Raw genomic sequence first — 25,798 nt, forward strand, 5'->3', positions numbered from 1 at the left:
GGAAATAGTAGCATTAAGCCAGTAGATCATATCACCTACCTCGGTCTTCCCATTGGCTCGTCAATAATGCATACGCAACAACTATTCATTGCTCACATTGAACGTAGAGTTGGGTTATCATATGCTTCGTGTGTGTGTGTGTGTGTCTCTCGTATGTTATGCAGACGACATTTTGAATTTGAGCCGCACTATCCAGCGCATAAGCGAGATTTTCTCAACACTACAATCTGAGTATGCAAAACTAGGTCTTCAGTTCAATGCTGAAAAGTCCGAAGTTGTATTCTTCAATTGGAATCAAGCGTCGCCTAGGGATATTCCATTCGGAAATAGTAGGATTAAGCCGGTAGATAATATCACCTACCTCGGTCTTCCCATTGGTTCGTCAATAATGCACACGCGACAACTATTAATTGCTCACATTGAACGTAGAGTTGGGTTATCATATGCTTCTTTTGTAACTTATAAGTTACGCTTCATCCGCCGTCTTCTTTAGAAACTTTTTAACTCTGTTGCTCTACCACATTATCTGTATATACCACCGTTTCGGAAAATACTCACAAATTCTGACATGTCAAAAATTCATTCAGTTTTCTTCTGTTTTGGAAAATATCTTTTACGTTTTCCCTCTTGGATCCGTAATTCTTATCTAATTAGAAAATTCAGCATTGCTGACCCCATTATAGCTGTGGAAAAGCAAATTCGTGCTTATAATTCCCGTTTAACGAAGTTGAACCATCCTTGGTCGTCAGTACTGGCCCAGTAGTTAAGATGTATTTGTTGTGTCTTTTTTTTAAGTGTTTTTTGTTCGCGCTTAGTGTAATTGTTGCAGTTTTTTAAACTGATTGATGATTTAGTCTCTTTTCGTATGAGTCCAATTTAAGTGATGCTGGTTATTGTCAATTTTGGTGTCAATTTTTCTCTGATAATATATTGCGTATATTACTAATAATTTAATTGTTTATTGATTATCGGTTCTTTTAATCATATTACTTTAAGTAAAGATGTAAAAGGATCCGTGATTGAATAATTTTCTTGGTTCTGATATCTATGTATATCGGAGTAAATGAATCATTTTGTTGAGAGTGATCTCAGTTCAAGACCAGCGGACGAGAGTGTCGTTTAAGTGTTTTTACCGTTTCTTGTCATATTTACACTAGTTGATATGATTATCTACTGTATATTTTTAATTCACTAATGATTATTTGGGTTATCTTTTTTACCAATTGCGGCTTAATGCAATGATCTTCATATTGCTTGTGTTTGTTCAGTATTTAGGAGCATAAAAAAACAATTATGTCGCTTACCTGCAGAACAGTGTATAATTGAGTTTTTCAAAACATTTTCAACATCATACATTCACACCTTTAAGAGACTCAACACAAGAAAAAAAAAAAAAAAAAAAACTTAAGTAATAGCTAGAAAATCTCTAACATGACTTAACAAGCTTAACATGATTTTAGAACATACCAAAACGAGAGTGGCAACTTCGTGCAGACACAGGGTGCGTGTTCCAAATCCTGTTGTAAGTTATCAGAGGGTTGAAGTCAGACCTCACTGATGGAGTATGAAGAATCTGTAAATTGCTGGAAGTGAGGAGATGATAAGTCGATTGATCAGAAACAAAAGATATATTATTACATAGGGCAGCAGGAAGATGGCCATGCAACTGTAAAAACATGAAAGAATAACAAGAAAGAAAAGAGAGGGATTTCCAATCGAACAAGGGTTTAAGTGAAGATCGGTTAGTTTTCTTAATAAAGTCCTTGCTTTATCATAAAGTTTTAAAAGTGGTGTCAGAGACGAGGGAAAAGTTGACATCCAAATAACAGAACAATATGAAACATAAGACTGAACTAGGCTGTAGAACAAGATTCTAAGAATCGACCCTGGAAATATGCCTTGAGCTTTCTGAGGATTTCAAGACTCCTGGAGACTTTCATTTTATTCAGGTCAATATGATGCTTGAAGGAAAGATTTTCGTCAAGCAAGATGCCTAGGAATCGAACGGAATGGTCCTTAGGTCTACTTAGAGAACCTCTTGAAATTCTGGAGAAAATGAGAAAAAATGACTTTCCGACATTTAAGGCAAGATAATTTATATCAAACCATTGGATAACTCTTTCAAAAAGGGCATTTATCTTTGAACGAAGATCAGACTCAGTTCTACCAGCTGTACCAAGAGTACTGTCATTGACAAAAGCAATAATTGCATCCAGTAAGAACGAACTCCTGTCACAATTAGTGACGGATGCTGGTTGACAAAGGCGACAGCAAGTGGTAGGTTTTAAATTTTGAACCGCGTTAATAAGGTCATTGACGTAGATTAAAAAGAGTATGGGCCCAATAACAGATCCTTGTGAGGATCCCCACGGGTTAGAAAAGTGCGGATCAACCGAGATGACTCGACCAGATAAATATGATAGAAACCAAGAATAAGCATTCCCTCTTATATATCAAAATAGGACAGTTTCCAAAGAAGAATCTTGTGTGTTAACGAGTCGAATACCTTTCGTACATCGAGAAAAAGAGCAGCAGGTATCAGACCAGAGTCAAGAACTGAACGTAAATAATTCCAAAGAGTTGCACTTGCCTGCTCATTTGAGTTCTCTGCCCTAAAACTAAACTGAAAATCATGGAAAAAGTGTTTAGAATTAAGAAAATCAAAAAGTCGAGAAGGCGTAGCTTTTTTAACCGTTTTACTAAACATTGATAAAAGGGATATGGGACGATAATTTGCAGGATCATTCCTTGGTCCACCTTTAAAAAGAATGATAACGCGAGCACGCTTTAAAGCACTTGGGAAAACACCATTTTCAAAGGAAAGATTGATAAGTCTCGTGAGGGCAGAAATGATGACAGGAAGAATGAACTTTACAACCTTAGTCGGAATACGGTCTGGGCCAGAAGATGAAAAACCCCCCAAACCATTGACAATTCTGGCTATTTCAGCTTCAGAGGCATCAATAATCAAATATCTTTGAAAAACTGCAGTATTAAAAGACATTAAATTGCGTAAAGAGCAAAAAGCTGGTGATTCCAAAAATATTTGTGTACATTTTGCAAGGGGTTAAAATAATTCAAAAACCTTAAAAAATAAATCTTTTTGAACGCAACCAGTTTTAAAATGTCAGTAGGAAGGCCCAAAAAACAAAATTTGAATTATTACAAATTGTGATTCTCTATTTGGCAAGGGATTACAAAAATTCAAAAATCTTAAAAAAGAATACTAAAAGTTTAAAGCTTATTACATATTATAGTTAAAAATTGGATTAGCTTCAATGATCAAATATCTTTGAACAAACACAGTATGAAAAGACGTTAAATTGTGGTAAGAGCAAAAAACTGGTAGTTAGAAAAATATTTGTATTTTATTTCGGACTTGCTTTAATAGTCAACTATCTTTGAAAAGACTTCAGTATGAAAAGAAAGTAAATTGTCTGCGGTTAGAAGACAAGCGACAATGAGAATGCATATATAGAAGCCTGCCGGGTGCCGAGTGCTGGGGCCCGGCGGCTGGTAGTTGCAAAAATATTTGTATATATTTTAACAAGGATTACAACAATTCAAAAACCTTCAAAAAGAAAACCAAAAGTTTGAAGCTTAGTAGATATCGTTATTAAAAATCGGACTAGCTTTAATAATCAAATACTAGAGGCAACGCTGTAGCATTGCCTATAGTAAAGGCCATACGGCTCCAATGTTTTATTATTATTTATTATTTTTTTTCCCAGAGGCACTTCATATGGAAGGGGTCGTCGTAGAAACTTCAAAGGGGGCTCATTCGATTGGAAATCGAGAGTTCTAGTGCCCTTTTTAATAGTCGAAAATTATTGGAGGGCAACTAGCCCCCCCCCTCCCCACGCCCATCCTTCTCCCAAACACATCCAATCAAAATTTTGAGATAGCCATTTTGTTCAGCGTTGTTGATTTCCAGATAGAAAATATATTTTTGAGGAGGACGCTCCCCCACAACCCTCTGGGCAAGGGTTTTAAGTTATGCCCTGGGGGTACATAAGGCTTTTATAGAAGGCTTTGTTGTCGAAAATTCAAAACAGGCTAATTCGATTGGAAATTCAAAAGGCTAGTGCTCTTTTTAATAATGGAAAGTGATTGGAGGGCAAATAGCCCCCCCCCTCCCGCGCCCACAACCCTCAGGGCAAGGGTTTTAATTTATGCCCTGGGGGCATATAAGGTTTTTATAGAAGGCGTTGTCGTAGAAACTTCAAAAAAGGCTCATTTGATTTGAAATTCAAAGGACTAGTGTCCTTTTTAATATTCGAACGTAGTCGAAGGGCACATAGCCCCCCCCACGCCCCGCCTTCCGCCCCGCCGCTCCCATCACACTGGTGACGTAGCAATGGTTGTCAGGAGATGTTTGTTCCAGTGATAAAATATGTTTCTTTTTTGGACCATCCCCCACAACTCTTAGGGCAAGGGTTTTAAGATATGCTCTGGGGGCATATAAGGTTTGTATAGAAGGCGTTGTCGTAGAAACTTCAGAAAGGGCTCATTTGATTGGAAATTCAAAGGGCTAGTGCTCTTATTAATAGTCAAATGTGATTGGAGGGCAATTAGCCCCCCCCACGCCCATCATTCCCCCAAACAAATCCAATCAAAATTTTGAGATAGCCATTTGGTTCAGCGAAGTTAATTTTTAGATAGAAAATATGTTTTTGAGGAGGACACTCCCCCAGAACCCTTAAGACAAGGGTTTTAAGTTATACCCTAGGGGCATTTAAGGTTTTTACAGAAGGCGGCGTCGTAGAAACTTCAAAAAAGGCTCATTCGATTGGAAATTAAAGGGCTAGTGCCCTTTTTAATAGTCGAAAGTGATTTGAGGGCAACTAATCCCCCTCTCACGCCCACCTTTTCCCCAAACACATCCAATCAAAATTTTGAGACAGCCATTTTATTAAACGTAGTTTTAAGTCCTAGAAATTAGTTATTTGAGCATGAAAACTCCCCCACAGCCCTCAGGGCAAGGGTTGTAATTTAAGGATTCTCCGAATCCTTCATATTATTTATTATGGAAGGGATGCTCGTATAAACTTTAGAGAGGGCTCATTTGATTGGAAATTGAAAGTTCTTGTTCACTTTTTAAGAGTCAAAAGATATTGGAGGGCCACTAGCCCCCCCCCTCCTCCATGCCCAATATGCATTAGATAAAAATTTTGAGACAGACATTTTTTTTAAATAGTTCAAAGTTCTGATAACAAAAAACTCTGGTGTCGACAGAGCCCACCAGGGCCCAGGTTTAGGCGTTGTAAGTTATGCCCTGGGGGCATATAAAGAATCAAACAAGTATAAAATAAACAATCAATGCAAACAAACATACAATATATATTAATGTAAATTAATAAATAAATTTAGTGCTGACATTAATTTAAAATATTAAATAACTTTCTGCTGAGTGGAATTTAACGCGGAGGATTGATCTGCCGGAAAAGAAAATGTACTTTGAGGGGGGAGTAAGCTTCCAGGGGTGGGTTTTCCCATTATGACTGATACAGATAGGGGACGACTAAACCCATTCAATAATATTCTAAATTTTACATCTGAAAGTAACGGGAATAAAGAATCAACGAAATGTCAGAGATAGCACTTCAGGTTCCTTTAGACGATTTTGTTCGTATCTTTTGAAAAAAGAAATTTTTAAAAGACAGATCATTTTCAGTTATAGTACTTTCTCTGTGGCTGCTCAATCATACATGTGAGGGGAGAGACTTCCCCCCACCACTGTCTACGCTAAGGTTTCAGTTTTTATCTCAAGGTTTAAAAATGAACGCAATGCGATAAAAGTATAACTCAAAATAACATATATAGAATAATATATGCACATAAGACGGAACAATTAATCAAAATTGCATATTATCAGTTGAGGCTCACCCAAATAATGGCCCAGGGTGCTCACCATTCCACAATCTATGAAATCAATCCTGCAGTAACTGAAAATATAAAGTATTTTTGAGTATTTTATCGTCTTCCACAACTTAAACGGTCCAACATTCTACAGCCCAATGAGTCTGTCTAATCTTCTAAATGAGGAACGGAGGAGATAAGTGAAGTTCTGTCCCGTATTAGATGAGTCTCCAACCTCACCCTCCCCCTCTCCTACTGTCTACACTAATGTTTTGTTCTTTATGCCAAGTACGCCGCCCCCACCCCAAAGACATTAATAAGGTAAAGTTTTGTTTGGGAAGAACACATAGGAAATCTATTATAATTATCCAATTATAAGGTCAAAATACATACTCTTTGATAGATACAAAACTACTTTGGCACACAATTCCTATTAAGGTCAATTCCAAACAGTCGTGATCCCTTTGTGTCAGCAAGTGAAATGGTCTAAACCCCCCATATTGGAGCTATTTTTTCCATCCATTCATTGTTGTCAATCAATGTCCACAAGTTATGCAAGCTGTCTATTGTTCATATATAAGGTTTTTATCAAAGAGGTAATCGTATAGAATTTGAAAAAAGCCTCATTCGATTTAAATTGAAAGTTCTAGATCCGGTTTTAAAGCCAAGAATAATCGGACAGTAAGCACCCCCACCCCCCCATTCCATAGAAACTTGAAGCTTTTTGCGATCAAAACCGAACAAAAAATAATTAAAAAAACTGTCCGAAAAATAAGTTTTTCAAAGAAAAGTAAAGGCCATTTTAAAATTAAGCTCAGGAGATACAAATGCCTGTTAAAATTTAAGCTCCAAACGACCAGAAATTACTATTAAAGAATAAATAAAACCCGAAACAACTAGAAATTAAACAGGAAATCTTAGCAAAAACACTCAACAGGTTATACTATAAATGAACAAATATATCTTAACGCAAGTAATGTTTAGATCTAATATTAATATCAAGCTCAAAACAAAAAAAAAATGTTTTGCTGTTGAATTATAAATGAAACTTAAAACCAACAGAAATTCAAAAAACAATCAATGCAAACAAACATACAATATATATTAATGTATATGAATAAATAAATCTTAAAACGAGTGAAACATAAATTGAATGTGCAAATCAAGTTTGAATCGAATAAAAATAACTACAAACGAGAGTTTGGGTATCGCCTCACTGCAGAAGCCTAAAACCTACTGCGTCATTGACGCTTTACGGAAAACGAATTATATTACAAATGTCTTCTTTTGTACTTAATATTGAAAATAAATATTAAAATCACAGTAAAATTTGAACTAATGAGCTTTCAGCAATTAATATCATTCTACATCAAATATTCAGTTTAATTTATTAGTTCTTTCCAAGATTGGTCAAGACAAATATAGTTTCACTACAAACAAAATTTGGATGCTGCCCCCTTCTTTAACTGTAAAAACCTAAAGCCTTCTGCGCCATTGGTGCTTCACTGAAAACGAATTACTCATATATTACAAATTTATTCTGTTCCAGTTCTTACAGCATTGAAAATGAAAATAAAAATTACAGTGAAAAAAAATCTTGGAACTGATGGATCTTTCAACAATTAATATCATTATATATTTAATGTTCAATTTGATTTTGTTGATACTTTCCAAGACTGTTCAAGACTCATATGGTTTTCAGTAAGGCGTCAATGACGCAGTACATTATAGGCTTCTGCAGTGAGGCGATACCCAAACTCTTGTTTGCAGTTATTTTTATTCGATTCAAACTTGATTTGCATATTCAATTTATTTTTCACTCGTTTTAAGATTTATTTATTTATTTACATTAATATATATTGTATGTTTGTTCGCCTTGTTTGTTTATTTAGTTTCTGTTCGATTTCAGTTTCATTTATACTTCAATAGCAAAATATTTTTTTTCGTTTTAAGCTTGATTTTCATATTCAATCTAAGCATTACTCGCTTCAAGATATATTTATTCATTTATATTATTACTTGTTGCATGCTTTTTGCTATGATTGTTTATTTAATATCTGTTCGTTTTGGCTTTCATTTATTCTTTAATAGTAATTTCTGGTCGCTTCGAGTTTAAATTTTAACAGGTATTTGTATCTCCTGAGCTTAATTTTAAAATGGCCTTTACTTTTCTTTGAAAAACTTATTGTTCGTAAAGTTTTGTTTAATTAATCTTTGAAAAGACTGCTGTAGGAAAGGATAGTAATTTGTCTCAAATTGTCTGCGGTTAGAAGACAGGCGACAATGAGCTAACATAACTTACACAAGAACTAAGGGGTTTCTTCATCATCTTGTTATTCTTAAATCCAAACAGCCTTTCACAATAACAATACACCGTTTTATTTGGTATCTTAGGTCAAGCTTGTTGTAGCAGCACAAGATCAGCTCAAGCATATTTTTCAAATCCAAGATATCCATCTTCAGATGTTAGCAGCAATAGTGTATGTTCCGTCACTGTGATCCCACATTCTGAATCTATTTGTCAGGTAAGTTCAAGTCTTATTCAGCTGTTTAAAATACGAGGAATATTCCGATAAATAGAAATTAATTGTAAATATTAAGGAAATTAATGCTACGCAGACTTATCTTTTCTGCTGTCTTTTTATGGTAAATGGCATTGAGCTTTTCTGTAAATTGTAGAGAAAGCCATTCGAAGTTCTGTGGAATTTCCGATTGGATTTAAAATCAAAATTGTATTCTGCTGTGCCGAATGAAAATTGAGCTGAAAAGAAATAAGCTGCTAAACTTCTTCCATTGATTAAAGGAAAATTACGTTTCTTTCGAAGTAAAACAAAGCATAGAGGATCAATTCCAGGAGGGGATGGGGGCATTACAATTCAGTTTTTACATGCTCAAAAAAATGTTATCTAGCTATTCCTTTGGGTTGTTGACTTTTCGTAAACTTACATTTAATGTTTTCTTTTTTGCAGTCTTTAAGTTTGAAGGAACTACTGCTTCCTCAGTAGCTCCTTATTGGTTGTTTTTAATCCTACGATGAATGAAGTGCAAAGTAGCCACTGATTTCTCAATTGCCACTTGCTGCTATTCTTTCTTTTCTTTATTATTCTTCCTTATTCTTTCTTATTTTTTGTATTGTCTTTCTTATTCTTTCTTTTCTTTTTTCTAGTTCAAAACGGGTACGTCTGCATGATTTTCTTTGAGTTGGGGGTGAACTTCTCTAAAAAGATCTGAAATAGGTAAATGTGAAAGAAAATATAAGAAAAACAAATTTACATGTGCTCTCTGTATGCTGCTTAAGATATGGATACCTTATGGCTGGTGTTGCCCCTTTTATGGTGAGGCCCCATCTGACTCTTAAACGTGTAAATCCCACTTAACTCTTAAACCACCATCACCATGCCTTTTCTGTTCTGTTCTTTTCTGTTCTGTTTTTTTTTTTTTTTTGCAGTTCTTTGACGCTCAAAATTCGAGATATGCACTGATTTTTTTTTACTGTACGCACTGATTGATTTTCTTTTCCTATTCCCTTTTAAATTTCATTATTAAATCCCTCTACGGCTGAAATGTGAGTTTACCATTGATCTCTTAGTGGTTACACATAAAGAATTTGACTGTGATTTGACTAAGTGGCTGTCATGTCCAAACACTAGCTTTATTTACGTTGTGTTGTCTAGACACGGTTAGTCTCGAATAACTCCCCGTATTAAGGGATCTGGGATAAACGGAATTGAGCCTTGTCTATTTTTCCAATTTTTTATGGGTTACTTTTTGTTTGCTTTTGACTAAAATCAGTATATAAATGAAAATAGAAAATAAAATACATAAAAAAATAATATGTACCAGGTAGAATCTTATAAATACTGGGTTTTCGAAATTTCGAAGTGAATTATTTCACTGGAAAAATAATAAAATCCTCCATTTCAAAAGCACAAGATGCTGAGTATCTGTTTTCTAAGGAGTAAAAATTTTTAGTTTCCGTCATCAGTTTTTAGACTTGCAACCAAACTCTGTATACAGGTGCATTTAGACCAGAACGAGTAAGGGCCAAGGTCAACCCTTCCCCCTAAAAGAAATCAGATAACTAATAGTGTTTAGACAAATAAAATAAATTCAAAAAATCATAAGACAAAAGTTACTGGTACCAAAAATTAAGGTTGTGCTAGTGAGTTCAAATACAGAAATAAATTAATTTCTCTGAGTTATCAAATTGTCGTTCAGTCAAATCCAAAACACCAAAATTTTAAGAAAAACTCACTGGTCTTAATCAAAAGAGAAGTAACTTTTTACCTCGGTTTAATATGGAAAGTACCTTTGAAAAAAAAAGTATAGTTTCTACAACGCAATTAAAATTTTTAGCTGTAGGAACATTAACTATAAATTATATTAATATTAATTATGTTTCAACTAGGAAAAGGAGGAGCAAGACTGGGTCTTAAACTGGGTCAAGACTGGGTCTACACAGACCCAGACAGTCTTAAACAAGGTAAAGACGGTTTACTTGTTATAAGATAGATTCTTTTTTTTCTCTTTGGATCCAAATTCGAGACAGAAGTCAAGGCAGAAACATTACTTTTTTCAGTTTAGTATAAAAAAAATCGTCTCCTGCAGAAATTATTTTGTTAAGAGTAGGAACCTTTAATCCTGAAGGGGTCAAAGGCTGCAGCCTGTTTGGTTAAACGTTATGGTTATGGTACCCTGGCAATGTTTCAATTTATGTTTCAGCTGAAAGTTGAGTTTCTTGTTGGCCGTTTCCTACCTCCCTCTAAGGGTATGTGTCAAAACCAGGCTCTGAGTTTTTCTGGAACTATTTGGCCCCTTGGCATCAAAGCAATTTGTGGTTTCAACGATGGACAACATAGTAAGACCGTCTTTATTATATTGTATCATATTTTTGTTGTCCTAAATATGCCAATTAGTGCTTATTTTTGTTGTCCTTACGGTTTCAAATTGTTTTTATTTTGTTTCTTTTTTTTGAGGAGACAGCTGTTTCCCATAAGGGAAATTTTGCCTACATCGAAATTCAGTGTGTTAAAAAAACAAAATTTTAGTGTTTGTTTAAATCTTGAAACTGATCGTTGCTGCAACTTCTAACGTACCAGTACCGACATCGAAATTTAGTCTATTGATAAGTTAATCTTAGCAGATCAAACTGTTCGTGGGAGCGAACTGTAAGTAAAGAGTGACTGGTGCAAAAGTAATCAAAACTTGGAAAAAAGTTTTTTCTTTTACAACAATGCGCATATTAGAAGAATATATGTTTTTCTGACGGTCTCGTATACGACAAACTCATTATGTTTAAAATTACCGATTAAAAATATCAGTAGACGAATATTTTCATAATTTTAGAAAAAGGGGGAAACACCAAAATAAGAAGCGTGACCTTTATTAAAATTCTACCAAGGGCTGATTTGAAAAATGTCTAGTGGCTTTTATAATTAATCAAACATAATCATAGGCAGCATTATCAACCAGAACATAATTTGCTACTGAAAAGAAAATACATTTAAAATGTTCTCACTTTTTTACTTTCATAAATAAATAATTATTAAAACTTTAAAGAATAAATATCAGTATATGTTTATTAAACTGACAATCCACGGTCATTTGTTTTTTGTTCTTTCAGTAGAGTGCAAATTATGTTCTGGTCTTGAGAAGGCATGTGTGTTGTCATCCATGCCTTCTCAACGATAAGTAGTTATGTTAGTTTTTTCATATCAACATAAGTTGTTATGTTAATTTTTGCGCGTTTTGAGTTTGACTCGCTTTTTTACTGTAGTTTCTATTCATTTTGAGTTTCATTTATTTATTGATAGTGATTTGTGGTGTGGAAAAAGTGTTTTAAATTAAAATCTATTTACGACGCTGTCAAATCAAGTTTAAATTTTAAATTTACCTAGATAATGACCCAAAAATGAAAATTCACAATTATTGAAAATGATGCGTGGCTGAAAAAACAACAACTTGGACAATCAAACGTCCAGAATTTGTATATAGGACGCTGGCAAATCAGGAAGAGTTTACTATTCTAAACTTGCCTTGAGGACGACCCAAAAAGCGTTAATTCATGATTGTTGAAAAAAATGCGTCTTTGGGGTAACAATAAACTGCGCAATCAAATGTCCAGAATTCCAGCACAATCAAAATCAAATTAAATGTTAATGAACAAAATCTAATTGAAGAAATTCTTGTCAAACAGCCTAGACCATCCGAGCAATGTTGCCACCGTCACAGGTTTCCTGCAAAACGTCACAGGTTTTTTTCTGGTTACAGGTTCACAGGTTTTTCCCACAAAATATTTGAAAGTCGCTGGTCTTTTTCCTAAAGGCCCCTAATATGACCTAGTTATCAGCTAAAAGTTGGATTTTATAGACCTCACGGTGTCGGATTTATTTTCAGTTATTTTGAGATTCGACGTGACGGGGTTTTTAATAGTTTGTTAGGAATTTGAACAAAGTAGACGATGCAAAAGATGTACCAGCCAAGACGGACTTTTTTGAAAGACGTTTTCAAAACCAATGTGCCGTCTCTTTTAACTATCGGGTACATGAGTCATTCGTTGGGGCGATTTGGAAAATCGCACCTTGAATCCTCCCACAAACCACGAATGTCAACCCAGACTTAGATAATAGTAAAACACAAATTCATAGATAGTTTCTTTGTTTTTATGTGAATTTTGCGTTTTGCCATCATAAGCTTATAATAAGTCGCGTTCTATACCAAACTTTACCCATAGACGTATCAAACCCATTTAATTTTTAAGAGTCTGTAATTCAAGCCCGTCACTAATCTTCAGCCCTGAAAACAATCACGTGACTTTATATGATAGGTACATGAAGCAAGTTTTTCTCATTAAATAGGGATTTAGTAGGTTTTGGATCCTTACAAGATAATATAGTTTACTGTTGCTTTGATATTCTTTTTTCTTTTTTTTTATGCCTGTCTTTCTACAGGCACTGCTGATATTTAATTCATAGGTAGACTACAGATGGCGCGTGTTTTTGCGAACTACTTTGGCTTTTTCTTCCACACCGTGGCGTAATTTCGTCAAAACTTTGGAGGGGGGGATTTTTCCCAAACCAATTTTCCCAAACCAAGTGAAAATGACAGTGAAAACTGAAAAATGATGCATATTTTACCATAAAGGAAAAGATATACCTGTTTTACTGGATGCTTGAATTGTGCAGGCTTATCTTAGTTTTGAGTAGATTTTTTGAAGAAACTAGATTTCAGCTGGGAGGACAAACTGAGGTCTGGGGTTCAAACTTGGGTCTGGAGGGGACAGTTGCCCCCCCCCTGCACCATAGCATATTACCCCCCTGTTCCACACCATCAGTAAAAGGTTTTTTTCTGGTGGTTGAAGCAGTTTTAACAGGAACCAAACCAGCTGTTAAAGCCCAATTATCTGAATCAACATGTTGATGGTACAAGTTTTAATCTAATCTGTCAAATAACGGCAATGATATACTTCATTATTTGGTGATAACGTGAATAAGAAGAGTAGCGCTAATAATGTTAAAGTAGAATACTGTCCTATTTAATTATTAATTTTAATATTACGAAAATATCCATTTATAGGTTTAGAATAGACATTGATTCGGAAGGATAGAAAGGTGTGGTGTTTTCAGGGTTTCTTCGAATGGTCTTATACATGAATTTAGACAAGGTGAAATCTTATCTGTGCTATTTTTGTTTAAGCCTGCTGACGTGTAGGATCCTCTTGAGCTTAAATTATTTTATTTCACAACTGCCACCATCATTCTTGTTAGATTCGCGAGTTGAATACGTTTTCGATACTATATGGTATTTATTCGGGTAATAAATCTATGGTTTAACCACTAATCATTACTTATCTTCAGAACCCTTTCTAACTTGAATGGGATAAGTCCCTCAGAAAAAAAGCTCTAGCTGATTCAGCTCGTCAAACAAATCTCTTTCCCAAGTAATTTCTATATGCTATTACTCTTCCAGCTTGTCACAGTGAGCTCCGTGCCTAAGTGTTTGTCTTGTAACCTTGAAAAAAAAAACAAAAAACATATTCACGTGCTGAGAAATAGTATGCGTAACGCAGGTACTTATTTCCTGATTCTCTGCCTTCGGCCAGGAGTACAATGTGTGGCTGGGGGGGGGACGCTTTCCGGACGCTTTCCGTGTTTTTCTTCCAGATTTCTCCAGCTACTCATTTGAAGCTGGGTCGACTCTGGCTGAGCTTACAGTCACACCGTCGGTCGCCGTTCCAAACCAAATACCTAGCGGTACCAGGACTTGAATCCTAGCCCTTACGGACACAGGATTTAAATTCCAGTTTGTCAATCACTCGGGTAAAACGGCTCGAAACACCTTGAAAACGGTGCATAAAAGTAATAACTGGTATATATTTCTTATAACAAAACCAACCAGGAGTTAGAGAGAGAGAACTGATTATTACACAACTTCGTAGCTCTTGGTTAATTTACAGTTACAAAACATTACATGTTAAACATAGGTAAACATATACATAGATAAAAATAAATATTACAACATTACATGTTAAACATAGAGGTAACAAATGGCAGAAATGAATTACAATATCGGTATGTTCGTGCACGTATTGGTGTCAATTTGAGTTTTTGTCTGGTTTTTCTGTTTCGTGGGGCGTCTGCGGAAAGAATATCACGGTTGGTCGGCTTTAACAGCAATGCTTTTCTAAATCTCATGATGAGAATGCTCAATCTTTGCTCAAAGCTCTGGATTTCAAGTTTATTGATTGCTTCTTGGTAGGGAATATCACTACACCCCAGGATAATCCTAACTGCCCTTTTCTGCACCGACTCTAGGTCGTGGATTAGGTGAGCAGTATGTAGTACGGAAGGGCCCCACACAGGACATGCATACTCCAAGACTGGTCACACATAGCAAAGGTAGGCGCGGAGGAGGCTTTTGACATCGCAACCGAAACGACGTATTTTAGACAGTGTTTGAAGGGAAGTGTGTGTGCCTGTGAAACATTATTCGTACTATTTTGCAGACATTTACCGTCTTTCATTTTACTTCTTTTCTTTTTTTCCAGTATATATTCACATCGATAGAAGCTTCCCATTGTCTCAACGGTATGTCAATTTCATTCTTCGAACTACTACATCAGGCCAAAATTACAACATGTACTTATCCATCCAACAAATTGACTGTTCGTCGAGTTTTGATGTACAAGGTGGGTTCAGTCTTGAGGTTCATTTCATTTTTATGATTGCAATGTGTAACCTTCAATTTTCCTTTATGACTAAATTTGCTTTGGATAACCTTTAAATTGTTTTTCCCATTTTAGTATAATCATATTAAATGCAAGGGTTATAAGTTATGCCCTGGGGGCATGTAAGGTTTTTATTGAAATCTTTGTCGTAGAAACTTGAAAAAGGGCTCATTCGATTGGAAATTCAAAGGGCTAGTGCTCTTTTTAATAGTCGAAAACGATTTGAGGGCAACTAACCCTCCTCTCATGCCTACCTTTTCCCCAAACACATTCAATCAAAATGTTTAGACAGCCATTTTATTCAACGTAGTTGAAAGTTTTGGAAATTAGGTCTGTAAGGATGACAACCCATCCCCCCTACAACCCCCAGGGAAAGGGTTGTAAGTTATATCCTGGGAGCATGTAAGCTTTTTATAGAAAGCGATGTTGTAAATACATCAAAAAGAGCTCATTCAATTGAAAATTGAAAGGGCTAGTTCCCTTTTAATAGTCGAAAGTGGTTGAAGGGCAACTAACCCCCCTCTCACACCCACCATTTCCCCAAACACATCAAATCAAAAATTTGAGATATCCATTTTGTTCAACGTAGTCAAAAGTTCTGGAAATTTGGTCTTTTAGGATGATAAACCCCTCAGAGCCCTCAGTGCAAGGGTTGTAAGTTATGCCCTGGGGGCATATAAGGTTTATATAGAAAGTAGTTGTAAAAATTTCAAAAAGGGCTCATTTGTTTGGAAATTGAAATTGCCCTTTTAATAGTCGAAAATGAGTGGAGAGTAATTGAACCACCTTTTCCCCAAACACATCCAATCAAATTTTTAGATATCCATTTTATTCAACGTAGTTGAAAGTTTTGGAAATTAGGTCTTTAAGGATGACAACCCCTCCCGCCCCCCCCACAGCCATCAGGGCAAGATAAGTAAGTTATGCCCTGGGGGCATATAAGGTTTTTATTGAAAAAGTTGTCGTAGAAACTTCAAAAGGGCTCATTCAACTGGAAATTGAAAGGGCTAGTGTCTTTTTTAATAGTTGAAAGTGATTAGAGAGCGACTACCACCTCTCACACGCCAATCCTTTTCTCGAATACACACAGTAAAAGTGTTTGGATATCTCATTTGTTCAAATAAGTTGAAAGTTCTTGAAATTAGGTGCGTCAGGATGACATATCCCTCAGAGCCCTCAGTCCAACGGTTTTAAGTTATGCCCTGGGGGCATATAAAGTTTATATAGAAAGTTGTTATAGAAATTTCAAAAAGGGCTCATTTGATTGGAAATTGAAATTGCCCTTTTTAATAGTCGAAAGTGACTGGAGAGTTATTAACCCCACTCTCACGCCCACCATTTCTCCAAAAACATTCAATCAAAGTTTAGAGATAGCCATTTTGTTCAACGTAGTTAATAGTTCTGGAAATTATGTATTTAAGGATGACAAACCCCCCAAACCCCCAAGGGCAGAGGTCATAAATTATGCCCTGGGGGCATATAAGGTTTTTATAGATAGAGTTGTCGTAAAGCTTCAAAAGGGGCTCATTCAATTGGAAATTGAGAGGACTAGGGCCATTTTTAATAGCCGAAAGTTATTGGAGGGTAACTTATCCCCCTCTCACGCCCACCATTCCTCCAAGCACAACCAATCAAAATTTTCAGATAGCCATTTTGTTCAACGTAGTAGAAAGTTCTGGAAATTAGGTCTTTGAGAATGACACCCCCCCGCCGCCCTCAGGGCAAGGGTTGTAAGTTATGCTCAGGGGGCATATAAGATTTTTATTGAAAGTGTTGTCGTAGAAAATTCAAAAGGGCTCATTTGATTGGAAATTGAAAGGCCTAGTGCCATTTTTAATAGTTGAAAGTGATTGGAGAGCGACTACCCTCCCTCTCACGCCCACCATTACCCCAAACACATCCAATCAAAATTTTCAGATAGCCATTTCGTTTAACGTAGTTGAAAGTTCTGGAAATTAAGTCTTAGAGGATGACAACCACCCTAACAGCCCTTAGGGTAAGGGTTGTAATTTATGCCCTGGGGCATATAAGGTGTTTATAGAAAGCGCTGTCGTTTCAAAAAGGGTTCATTCGATTCAAAATCGAAAGGCCTAGTGTCCTTTTTTAATAGTCGAGAGTGATTTGAGGGCTTTATATTTTTATAGTAAAGATCGATGTGGGTATAATGTATTTTTTTTCTTTTTTTTTTTTTACATCAGGGCACTTCGCGTCGATGGAGTGGTCTTCAAAAAGGGCTTATTCGATTGAAAATAGAAAGGGATGATGCCCCTTTTAATAGTCGAATTGATTGGAGGGCAACTAATCCCCCTCCCCCCCCCCCCCTCCCATTTTCCCATTATGTTTTAAAACTAAATGTTGCCCTAACATTAAATCAAAATGCACTGTGTTAATGCTAATTCCCAATAAGACGTCTCAGCAGTATCCCAAGAACGACTGAGGGTATTATGTTGAGACTTTCGGGGCTACTTCTGCTCTTAAAATTTAATCAAATCAAAATAGCGTAAGTGTATCTAATCTATCAAAGAAAGTAAACAGATTTTTTTGCGAATGGTATCAAGTTTTCCATTTCAGGCCAACTAGAGGAGGTATGAAACTAAATTAAACACTACTATTTGTGTCTAGATTTTTAAAAGGGTGTATGTTATTAAAAATTGCTGCAAAATTGTTATCAAGCATACAAATAGCAGGTTAAACTATAAAGTCCTAAAAAAAAGAAAAAATTTAAAGCATTATTTTCTTTTTCCCTGAGAAGACTATGTCAACATAAAACGAACAGAAATTAATTAAAAAAAACTTTTTCCACAAAATAAGGTTTTCAAAGAAAAGCAAAGAACTCCATTAAACAAAAAATGAGCAAAAATAAAATCATAGAATCTACCAAGCGTGAAACACCAAGATGTTACAAAGATTTTGGTTTAACTAATTAAAGAGCCTATATTCTCCACCCTCCCTCTGACTTCAGAAATAGAAAACGCTACTCTTCTTTTGAATCGTAACTGCTTAGGGATCATGGGCACCTATAAGCTGAATTCCAGGGGGGCAAACCCCGTCTAATTGGCACTTTTAATGCTATATAATACAAATCTCAGAACAAAAATATAAAAATATGGCAGTATCATTCAGCCATCATTCTTCTTTCCCCCCCTTATGGGCTCCCATGTTAGGGTTGGTTTCGGGAGCAGGCTTAAATGGTCAGATTAAGTGCTCTAAATTATAACACAACAGTTGAATATTTTGCAATTGATTTTTGATCTTTTTTTTATTTTTTATTTTTTTGATTTTTTTGATTTTTGATGGTAAATAATGAGTGATACATGCCGATAATTCCTTGACCTTAAAAAACACAGTATAATAACAACAGAAACAACAAAAGAATCTGATTTTTATGCAACATTCAAAATATATGAAGCTTGAAATTATCCATTGAAGAATTATTGCATTGGAAAATTTGAAAAAGTTTCGGCAAAGGTGGATATTTACTTAAAAGATATAATTATCTTCGTAAAACCGTTGTACCATTATATTCAACATATTTTAGGACCCTAGAGGTGATTTATCAAGTCCCTATCTAAGGAAATGTGACTGTTTGCCAAGACAGATGGCCACAGGTGTATTTTTTCTCTCTTTTAAACCAGGGATTATCTTATACGCTAGTTCAATTCAATTTATTTATTCAAATAAAATTAAAAAAAAATTATCAAACAATCAACTACCACAAATCAGTATCAATAAATAAATGAAACCCAAAACGAACAGAAATTAAAATAAGTCAAACTCAAAACGAGATGAAATTAATATGTGTATGATTCAAACCCTACGCATTCTAAAAGTCATAATGTAATTTGTACTTTACTGAAAAAAATTCAAATGAATTTACCGAAAAAAATGTGCATTGTCAGTTTAATATACAGATGCTGATATTTATTGCTTAAAATCTTAATTAATTTAGAACATAAAAAAAAGAATCTTTTTCAGTAAAGTAAAAATTATATTCTGGCTTTTAGAAAGCATAGGTTTTAGAACTCTTCTCAGACTAATTCCTGCTCTTTCTAAGTTTGACTTCTTTTAATTTCTTTTCGTTTTTGATTTAATTTATTTATTGATACTGTTATGTTGTAGGTGCATGCTTGGTAGATTATTCGATTATTTTTTTGGTTCAATTTTGGTTTTTTGGTGTTCTTTACTTTTTTTTGAAAAAATTATTTGGTGCAAAAAGTTTTTTTTATTAATTTCTGTTCGTTTTATATTGACATTGTCTTTTTCAGGGAGAAAGACTGAGACTCTTCTGACATCAAACAGCCATCCCTTCCATAAAAACCTTTAACAACCCCTGGGCATAACTTATATTCCTTGCCCCAAATCTTTGGGGTTTGTTTCAACCCCAAAAGCCTTGTTATATGATATTTAGACTATTTTTAATATAATGGATATCTCAAAATTTCTATTAGTTTTACGACTACACTTTCTATCTGACATTATATGCCCCAAGGGCATAACTTACAGCCTTAGCCCTGAGGGCTGTTGAGGGTTATCATACTCAAAAACATTATTTCCAGACCCTTCAACTACGTTCAATAAAATTGCTATATCAAAATGTTGATCATAAGTGTTTGGAGAAATGATGGATATGCGGGGGGGGGCATCCACCCTCCGATCGCTTTTGACTATTAATAAGAGCACTAGCCCTCTCAATTACCAAATGAATGAGTCCTTATTTAAGTTTATACGACAACCCTGGCAAAGACCTAATTTTCCAGAACTTTCAACTACGTCGAACAAAATGTCTGTCTCAAAATTTTGATTGGATGTGTTTGGGGAAATGGTAGGCTTGAGAGCGGCGATATTTGCCCTCCAATCACTTTCGACTATTAAATAGGGCACTAGCCACTTTCGATTTCCAATAGAATGAGTCCTTTTTGAAGTTTCTACGACAACGCTTTCTATAAAACCTTATATGCCCCTATGGAATAACTTACAACCCTTGCACTGAGGGCTTTGGGGCGAGTGTCATCCTCAAAAACATATTTTCCGGATTTTTCAAATACGTTGAACAAAATGGCTATCCCAAAGTTTTTATTGGATGTCTTTGGGGAAATGGTGGGCATGGGAGGAATGTTAGTTCTCCTCCAATCACTTTTGGCTATTAAAAAGGGCCCTAGCCCTTCAAAGTTTTCAAAGTTTCTATTACAACGCTCTATAAAAACCTTATCAGCGAAGTGCCGATTTCTCCAATTATTGCCATTAAACAGCTATTTTGGCCTAAATAGGTCCCAAATATTATCGAGTGAAAATCTAAAGATGGCCAGTTCATTTAGGCGCATCAGCTCATTTGTAGCTCATTTTCAGCTATCGATTTTCAGACATAAAGTGTTCATTCATTTAATGTTTTGATATATTAAATGATTGCCTCTTAAAGGGTATGCTGATCTATACGGTGTATTTAAATTTTAATTTTCCGTCCAAACACAATCCAAATTGAATGAGCATCAAATTATTGGCACTAAATCACCTTTTTGGTTCACATTTTAGCAAAAAGTTTGAATTCGAACAAGCCTAAAGACGGGATGGCAAAGGAAAGGTCAAAATATTGCTTAATTGAAACAATTGATGCGTAAAAATCCAAATAATCCAGAGGCCTATTTCTTTCAGGTGGTGGCACACATCTGTTGCGATTGGTTTGAGGGTGGTTTCTGGGGTAAATGGTGGGGCTTATTCTGAATATCGGGGGGCACCGGTTCGCGACCATTTAGAACAGATCGATTTTCGCCTTTAATCCGAAAATTGGTGTATAAGGGCAGCTTTTTATAGTTTATTTTCTGAACCTCTGAAATGTAAAGAGTATCGTAATGAACTGTCTATATTCTGAATCCCAAAGATGAGTCACTGTTGTTAATGTTTTTTTTTTGTTTTTGGCCAAAACAGATGTGGCACGCGTTAGGAGGGGTCCCTAGATCCAAAACATTACATATTTTTAGCATTTTATTTTTTTATTTTTTTCGATATTTTTTCAATACAATTCTATTTTTTATTATATTTTGAGAGTTTTGCAATTATTTTGAACAAACGCGAAAACATTTTTTGTTGAGGGAGCTACATATTTCTAACTCTACCTATGACATGGGCATAAGACCTTCATGGTGGTGCCTATCAGCTGTCAAACAGTTCGTGGTAACTAGCAGTAAGTAAGGAGCGACACGGCTCAATAGTAATCGAAACTCTAAAAAACAGAATTTTGATACCAATAGATATCAAAAGAATTGGATTTTTATGCTGATTTCACGTATATGTTTTTTTCAAGTTTAGTCTAACCCATCAAAGGTTACGAGCCTGAGAAAATTTGCCTTATTTTTCGAAAAAAGGTAGAAACATCCTCTAACAGTCAAAGAATCTTAATGAAAATCACAACATCAGGTTCAGCGTAACATAGAACCTTATTGTATAGGTTTCAAGCTTCTATCTACAAAAATGTGGAATTTTGTATTTTTTGCCAGAAGAAAGATCACGGGGGCGTGTTTATTTGTTGTTTTTTTTTTTTCCAGGGGTAATCATATCGACCCAATGGTCCTATTATACTCTGATAGGGATCATTGTTGTGAGATCGAACGGAAATTAAAAGTTCTAGTGCCCTTTTTAAGTGAAAATAAATATTGGACGGCAATTAGGCCCCCTCCCTCACCTTTTCCCCAAAATCGTATGATTGAAATTTTGAGATAGCCATTTTTTTCATCATAATTTAAAGACCCAATAACTATGCGTTTGGATATAACATGACCCTCCACAGCCCCAGTGGAAAAGTCTCCAAGTTATAAAAATTGCCCATTGTTTACGCACAGTATTTGTTATTGGGAAGCATGCATACATTTTAGGGTGGGAAGACGAATTTTCTTTTGTTTTTTTTCACGGGGGAACTTTCCATGAGGAGGGAAGTTCGCAGGGTGTGAACTTGTCAGAAAAAATTATAAACTATGGAAATTTGCCACAATTCCTATGCAAAATTCTTTTTATTTTTCTGGGTTCCTCTTTTCCGTCCCAATTTTACGCGTGGAGTGGTTAAGGGTGATTGTCCTGGGTAAATTTTTACGGCATTGAATTGTTTAGAGCATATATCCGTGGGGAGGGTATTTCTCCGTAGAGGTGGGGCCAGATTTCCTGGGATTATTAAAAAACGATCAGAAATTAATTTGAAAAAAAAACAGATTTTTTCTACTGAAAATAAGGAGGAACATTAAAAGTTAAAAAGAGAACAGAAATTATTACGTATATGAACGGTGTTACCTCCTCCTCAACACCTCGCTCTTTACGCTAAAATTTGAATTTTGTCTCAATTCTTTAAGAACGACTCCTGAAACACAAGGGTTAATTGGAACAATAAGGAGTGTTTTTTCAAAAGTGCTAAAACACTTTAGCCTAAAGAGCGAGGTGTTGAGGAGGAGGCAACCCACTTAATATACGTAATAATTTCTGTTCGTTTTAAGTTTTAATGTTGTTCCTTACTTTCTATTAAAAAAAACCGTTTTGTTTAATTAATATTTCATAGAAACGACGCAAAATGATACGTATGATTCGCCCCCGGTGGTTCAAAATAAGGGAAAGAGACGCGGTAAAAACATAAAATTTTGGAGGAAAAAATGAATTTTGATGCTTCCTAGTGCCTTGTTAGGTTGAAGCATGCGCCTAATATTGCTGTTGTTTCAGCTAGACATTGTGTTCTGAGCCACCAAAAGGCTCAGAACTGCATCGCATTTTCACAGATGAGTAGGACAGGCTAAATTCCTGGAGATGGTGATTTAAAACTAATGAAATTAATCTTTTTTAATAGTTGATAGAAAAAATACGCAGACATCCAATTTTTATCTTAAATGATGTTAAAATAAAAGAAAATATTAAAAAAAAACGACCGATAGTGTACATTATGTATATTAATCTTTGAAAAAATATCTTAGTTATCTTTAAATCTACCAATATATCTAATAACAATATAATCATAATATATATCTAATAATCCAATTAATAATCTAATAATAATCTAATAATATATTTAATAATAATATCTAGTAATCTTTTTAAGAAATACTTTTTTAAATCATATATCTTACCAATTCTGAATCACACAGTTCGTGGTAACGAACTGTAAGTAAGGAGCGACCCGGCTCAATGGTAACCGAAACTCTAAAAAACAGAATTTTGTTACCAATAGATACATCAAAAGAATCAAACTTTAATGCTGATTTCAAATATATAAGTTTCATCAAGTTTAATCTTACCCATCAAAAGCTACGTGCCTGAGAAAATTTGGCTGATTTTAGAAAAAAGTGGGAAAGGCCCCCTAAAAATTATAGAACCTTAATGAAAATCACACCATCATATTCAGCGTATCAGAAAACCCTACTGTAGAGGTTTCAAGCACCTATCTAAAAAATGTGGAATTTTGCATTTTTTCCCAGAAGAAAGATCACGGATGCGTGTTTATTTGTTGTTTTTTTCCCAGGAGTGATCGTATTGACCCGATGGTCCTAGAATATCGTGGGAGGTCTCATTGGAACGGAAATCAAAAGTTCTAGGGCCCTTTTTAAGTGACCACAAAATGGAGGGCAACCAGGCCCCCTCCCACGCTCATTTTTTTCCAAAGTCACCCAATCAAAATTTTGAGATAGCCATTTTGTTCAGCATAGTCGAAAATATGATAACAATGTCTTTTAGGATGACTAAATCCCCCGAAGTCCCCGGGGGGAGGGCTTAAAGTTATGAACTTGATCAACTGATTCTGATTAAGGGGTCATTTTTAAACAATTAGAACAAATTTCGAACTTTAGCTTAAAGAGCAAGGTATTGACTAGGAGGCGAACCCCCTAATATACGTATTAAAAATCTATGAATATAGAAGTTTGTTACGTAAGTTAATTCGTAAGTTACGTATATTTATTACTAATAAAAACGTTCGTAAATAAAATTAAACAAGTTTCGAGAAAGCCACTTAACCAAATAAAAGTAAAATTAGTATGCAAATTTCGTTTTAATTATTCATGTATGTTGAGCCAAATTCAAAAGCTGCTTTAATTCAAAAACGTTCAGAAATTAAATTTTAAAAAAACAAGTTTTTCTAGCGAAAAGTAAGAAGTAACATTAAAAATTAAAACAAAAAGAACTTATACCGTATATGAAAGGGGTTGTCCCCGCCTAAATACCTCACTCGTTACGCTGGAATTTTAATATGTCACGGAACTTTATTTTTTATAACAAGAAAAAACTTTAGCGAAAAGAGCGAGGCATTGAGGAGGGGACAGCCCCTTTCATATACGGAATAATTTCTGTTCGTTTTAAGTTTTAATGTCGCTCCTTACTTTCAGTTAAAAAAAATTGTTTTTTCTATTTACTCTCTATAAAAATCGACTCAGAATAATGAAATGTTCCCAGAAAGCATCGTTATTCTCGAAGGAGTCTTTAGTTACATGAAAATTTACAATGAAAGTCGCTTTATAGCGAATCAGACATTTTTTTTTTTTTTATCTTATTCTTTACCAAGGAAAAAAGTGAAGAACATATGTGTTTTCTTTATAGATACCCTGTTTCCTGAGCAGTTTCTTTTTTTTAAACATTTTTGTTGCCCTTTGTTTTTGAATCTGTAAAGAATTGCTGCAGCATATTGCGTCTGTAAATTGCAGCATATTGCAGCAATATATGCATATTGCTGAATTATTCGGCAGCATATTTCTGCTGAATAGCCTTGATTCTGTTGCATTTGTGCTGAAGTTAAGTTCTCATGTTTTATTTGCATGTAAGCTTAAAATCGTTCTCATCATACGAGCTATTTCGACCGTCACCGGAAGGAATATGTGCCATTTAGACAGCCATTTAGACAGAATTCAACGATGCACAGTACAAATGTACCAAACACAGAACTGACCAAGACCGTATATTTAGAAAATTTATAACTTCCTCAAAAAATGGAATTTAAACTATCAAGAATAAACCAAATTGTTCAAAATAACAAAATGAATTAATTTTAAAATAAAGGAGAATTCCAAAATAAAGTAAAAAAGCCGCGTTTTCTTGAAGAAATTTAGAGAGGAAAATAAAACATTGCCATAAATACTTGAAAAGTACAGATTTTGGAATTAGAGACCCCTACCTTGTGCTACATTTTCTAAGAGTAAAACAAAGACAAATTACTTATCTTTAGGATTCAGAATGTAATTACAGGTTATTAAAATCCGCTTTCAGTTTCAGAGGTTGGGGAAATGAACTGTGCAACGATGTTCTTATAGGCCAATTTTGGGCATGTAGGCAGAAATCGACCAGTTTTACGTGGTTACGAGCCGATACACCCCAAAACTTGGAATGAGCACCATCGGTTACCATATAAACCACCCTTATACCATCCGCAGCAGATGTGTGCCACCAAACTCCTTTTTTATCGATAGCCAGGCTTTGATCATAGACTAATAGCTGAACTTAAAAACTTTCTTAAAAATATATTTCTTAAAAACTTTAACTTTAGAACTTAAAAACTTTCTTCTTCTTCTATTATTGCATAAGGACCCTCGTTAGTCTTCATCTACCCAAGAACATTAGAGCATTTTTCTAAAATAGATTTTTATTATATAATTGCATTAGTTATATGACTTCACAGTATGTGTATTAATTCCACAGGCTTTCTAAATTTGAAATTGTTTCCAGCTTTTATCAAAGGAAAAGAGATGTCAAACACCGTAT

At 35.0% G+C, this 25,798-nt stretch overlaps 1 protein-coding gene across 2 annotated transcripts in view; it reads left to right on the plus strand.

The window, feature by feature from the left end:
• LOC148952816 (uncharacterized) overlaps positions 1–25,798 on the plus strand; it is a 147,117-nt gene that overhangs the window by 48,713 nt on the left and 72,606 nt on the right. For both annotated transcript variants that reach the window (XM_089087435.1, XM_089087434.1), the window contains exons 4-6: positions 8,254–8,384; positions 10,582–10,717; positions 14,906–15,046. In XM_089087435.1, coding sequence (XP_088943561.1) covers positions 8,254–8,384; positions 10,582–10,717; positions 14,906–15,046 — 408 coding nt within the window. The remainder of the gene's footprint in view (positions 1–8,253; positions 8,385–10,581; positions 10,718–14,905; positions 15,047–25,798) is intronic.

This window comes from Artemia sp. Qi Xiang Cuo, chromosome 4, assembly GCF_049724085.1.
Source record: "Artemia sp. Qi Xiang Cuo chromosome 4, ASM4972408v1, whole genome shotgun sequence".
Classification (NCBI taxonomy): Eukaryota; Metazoa; Arthropoda; class Branchiopoda; order Anostraca; family Artemiidae; genus Artemia; species Artemia sp. Qi Xiang Cuo.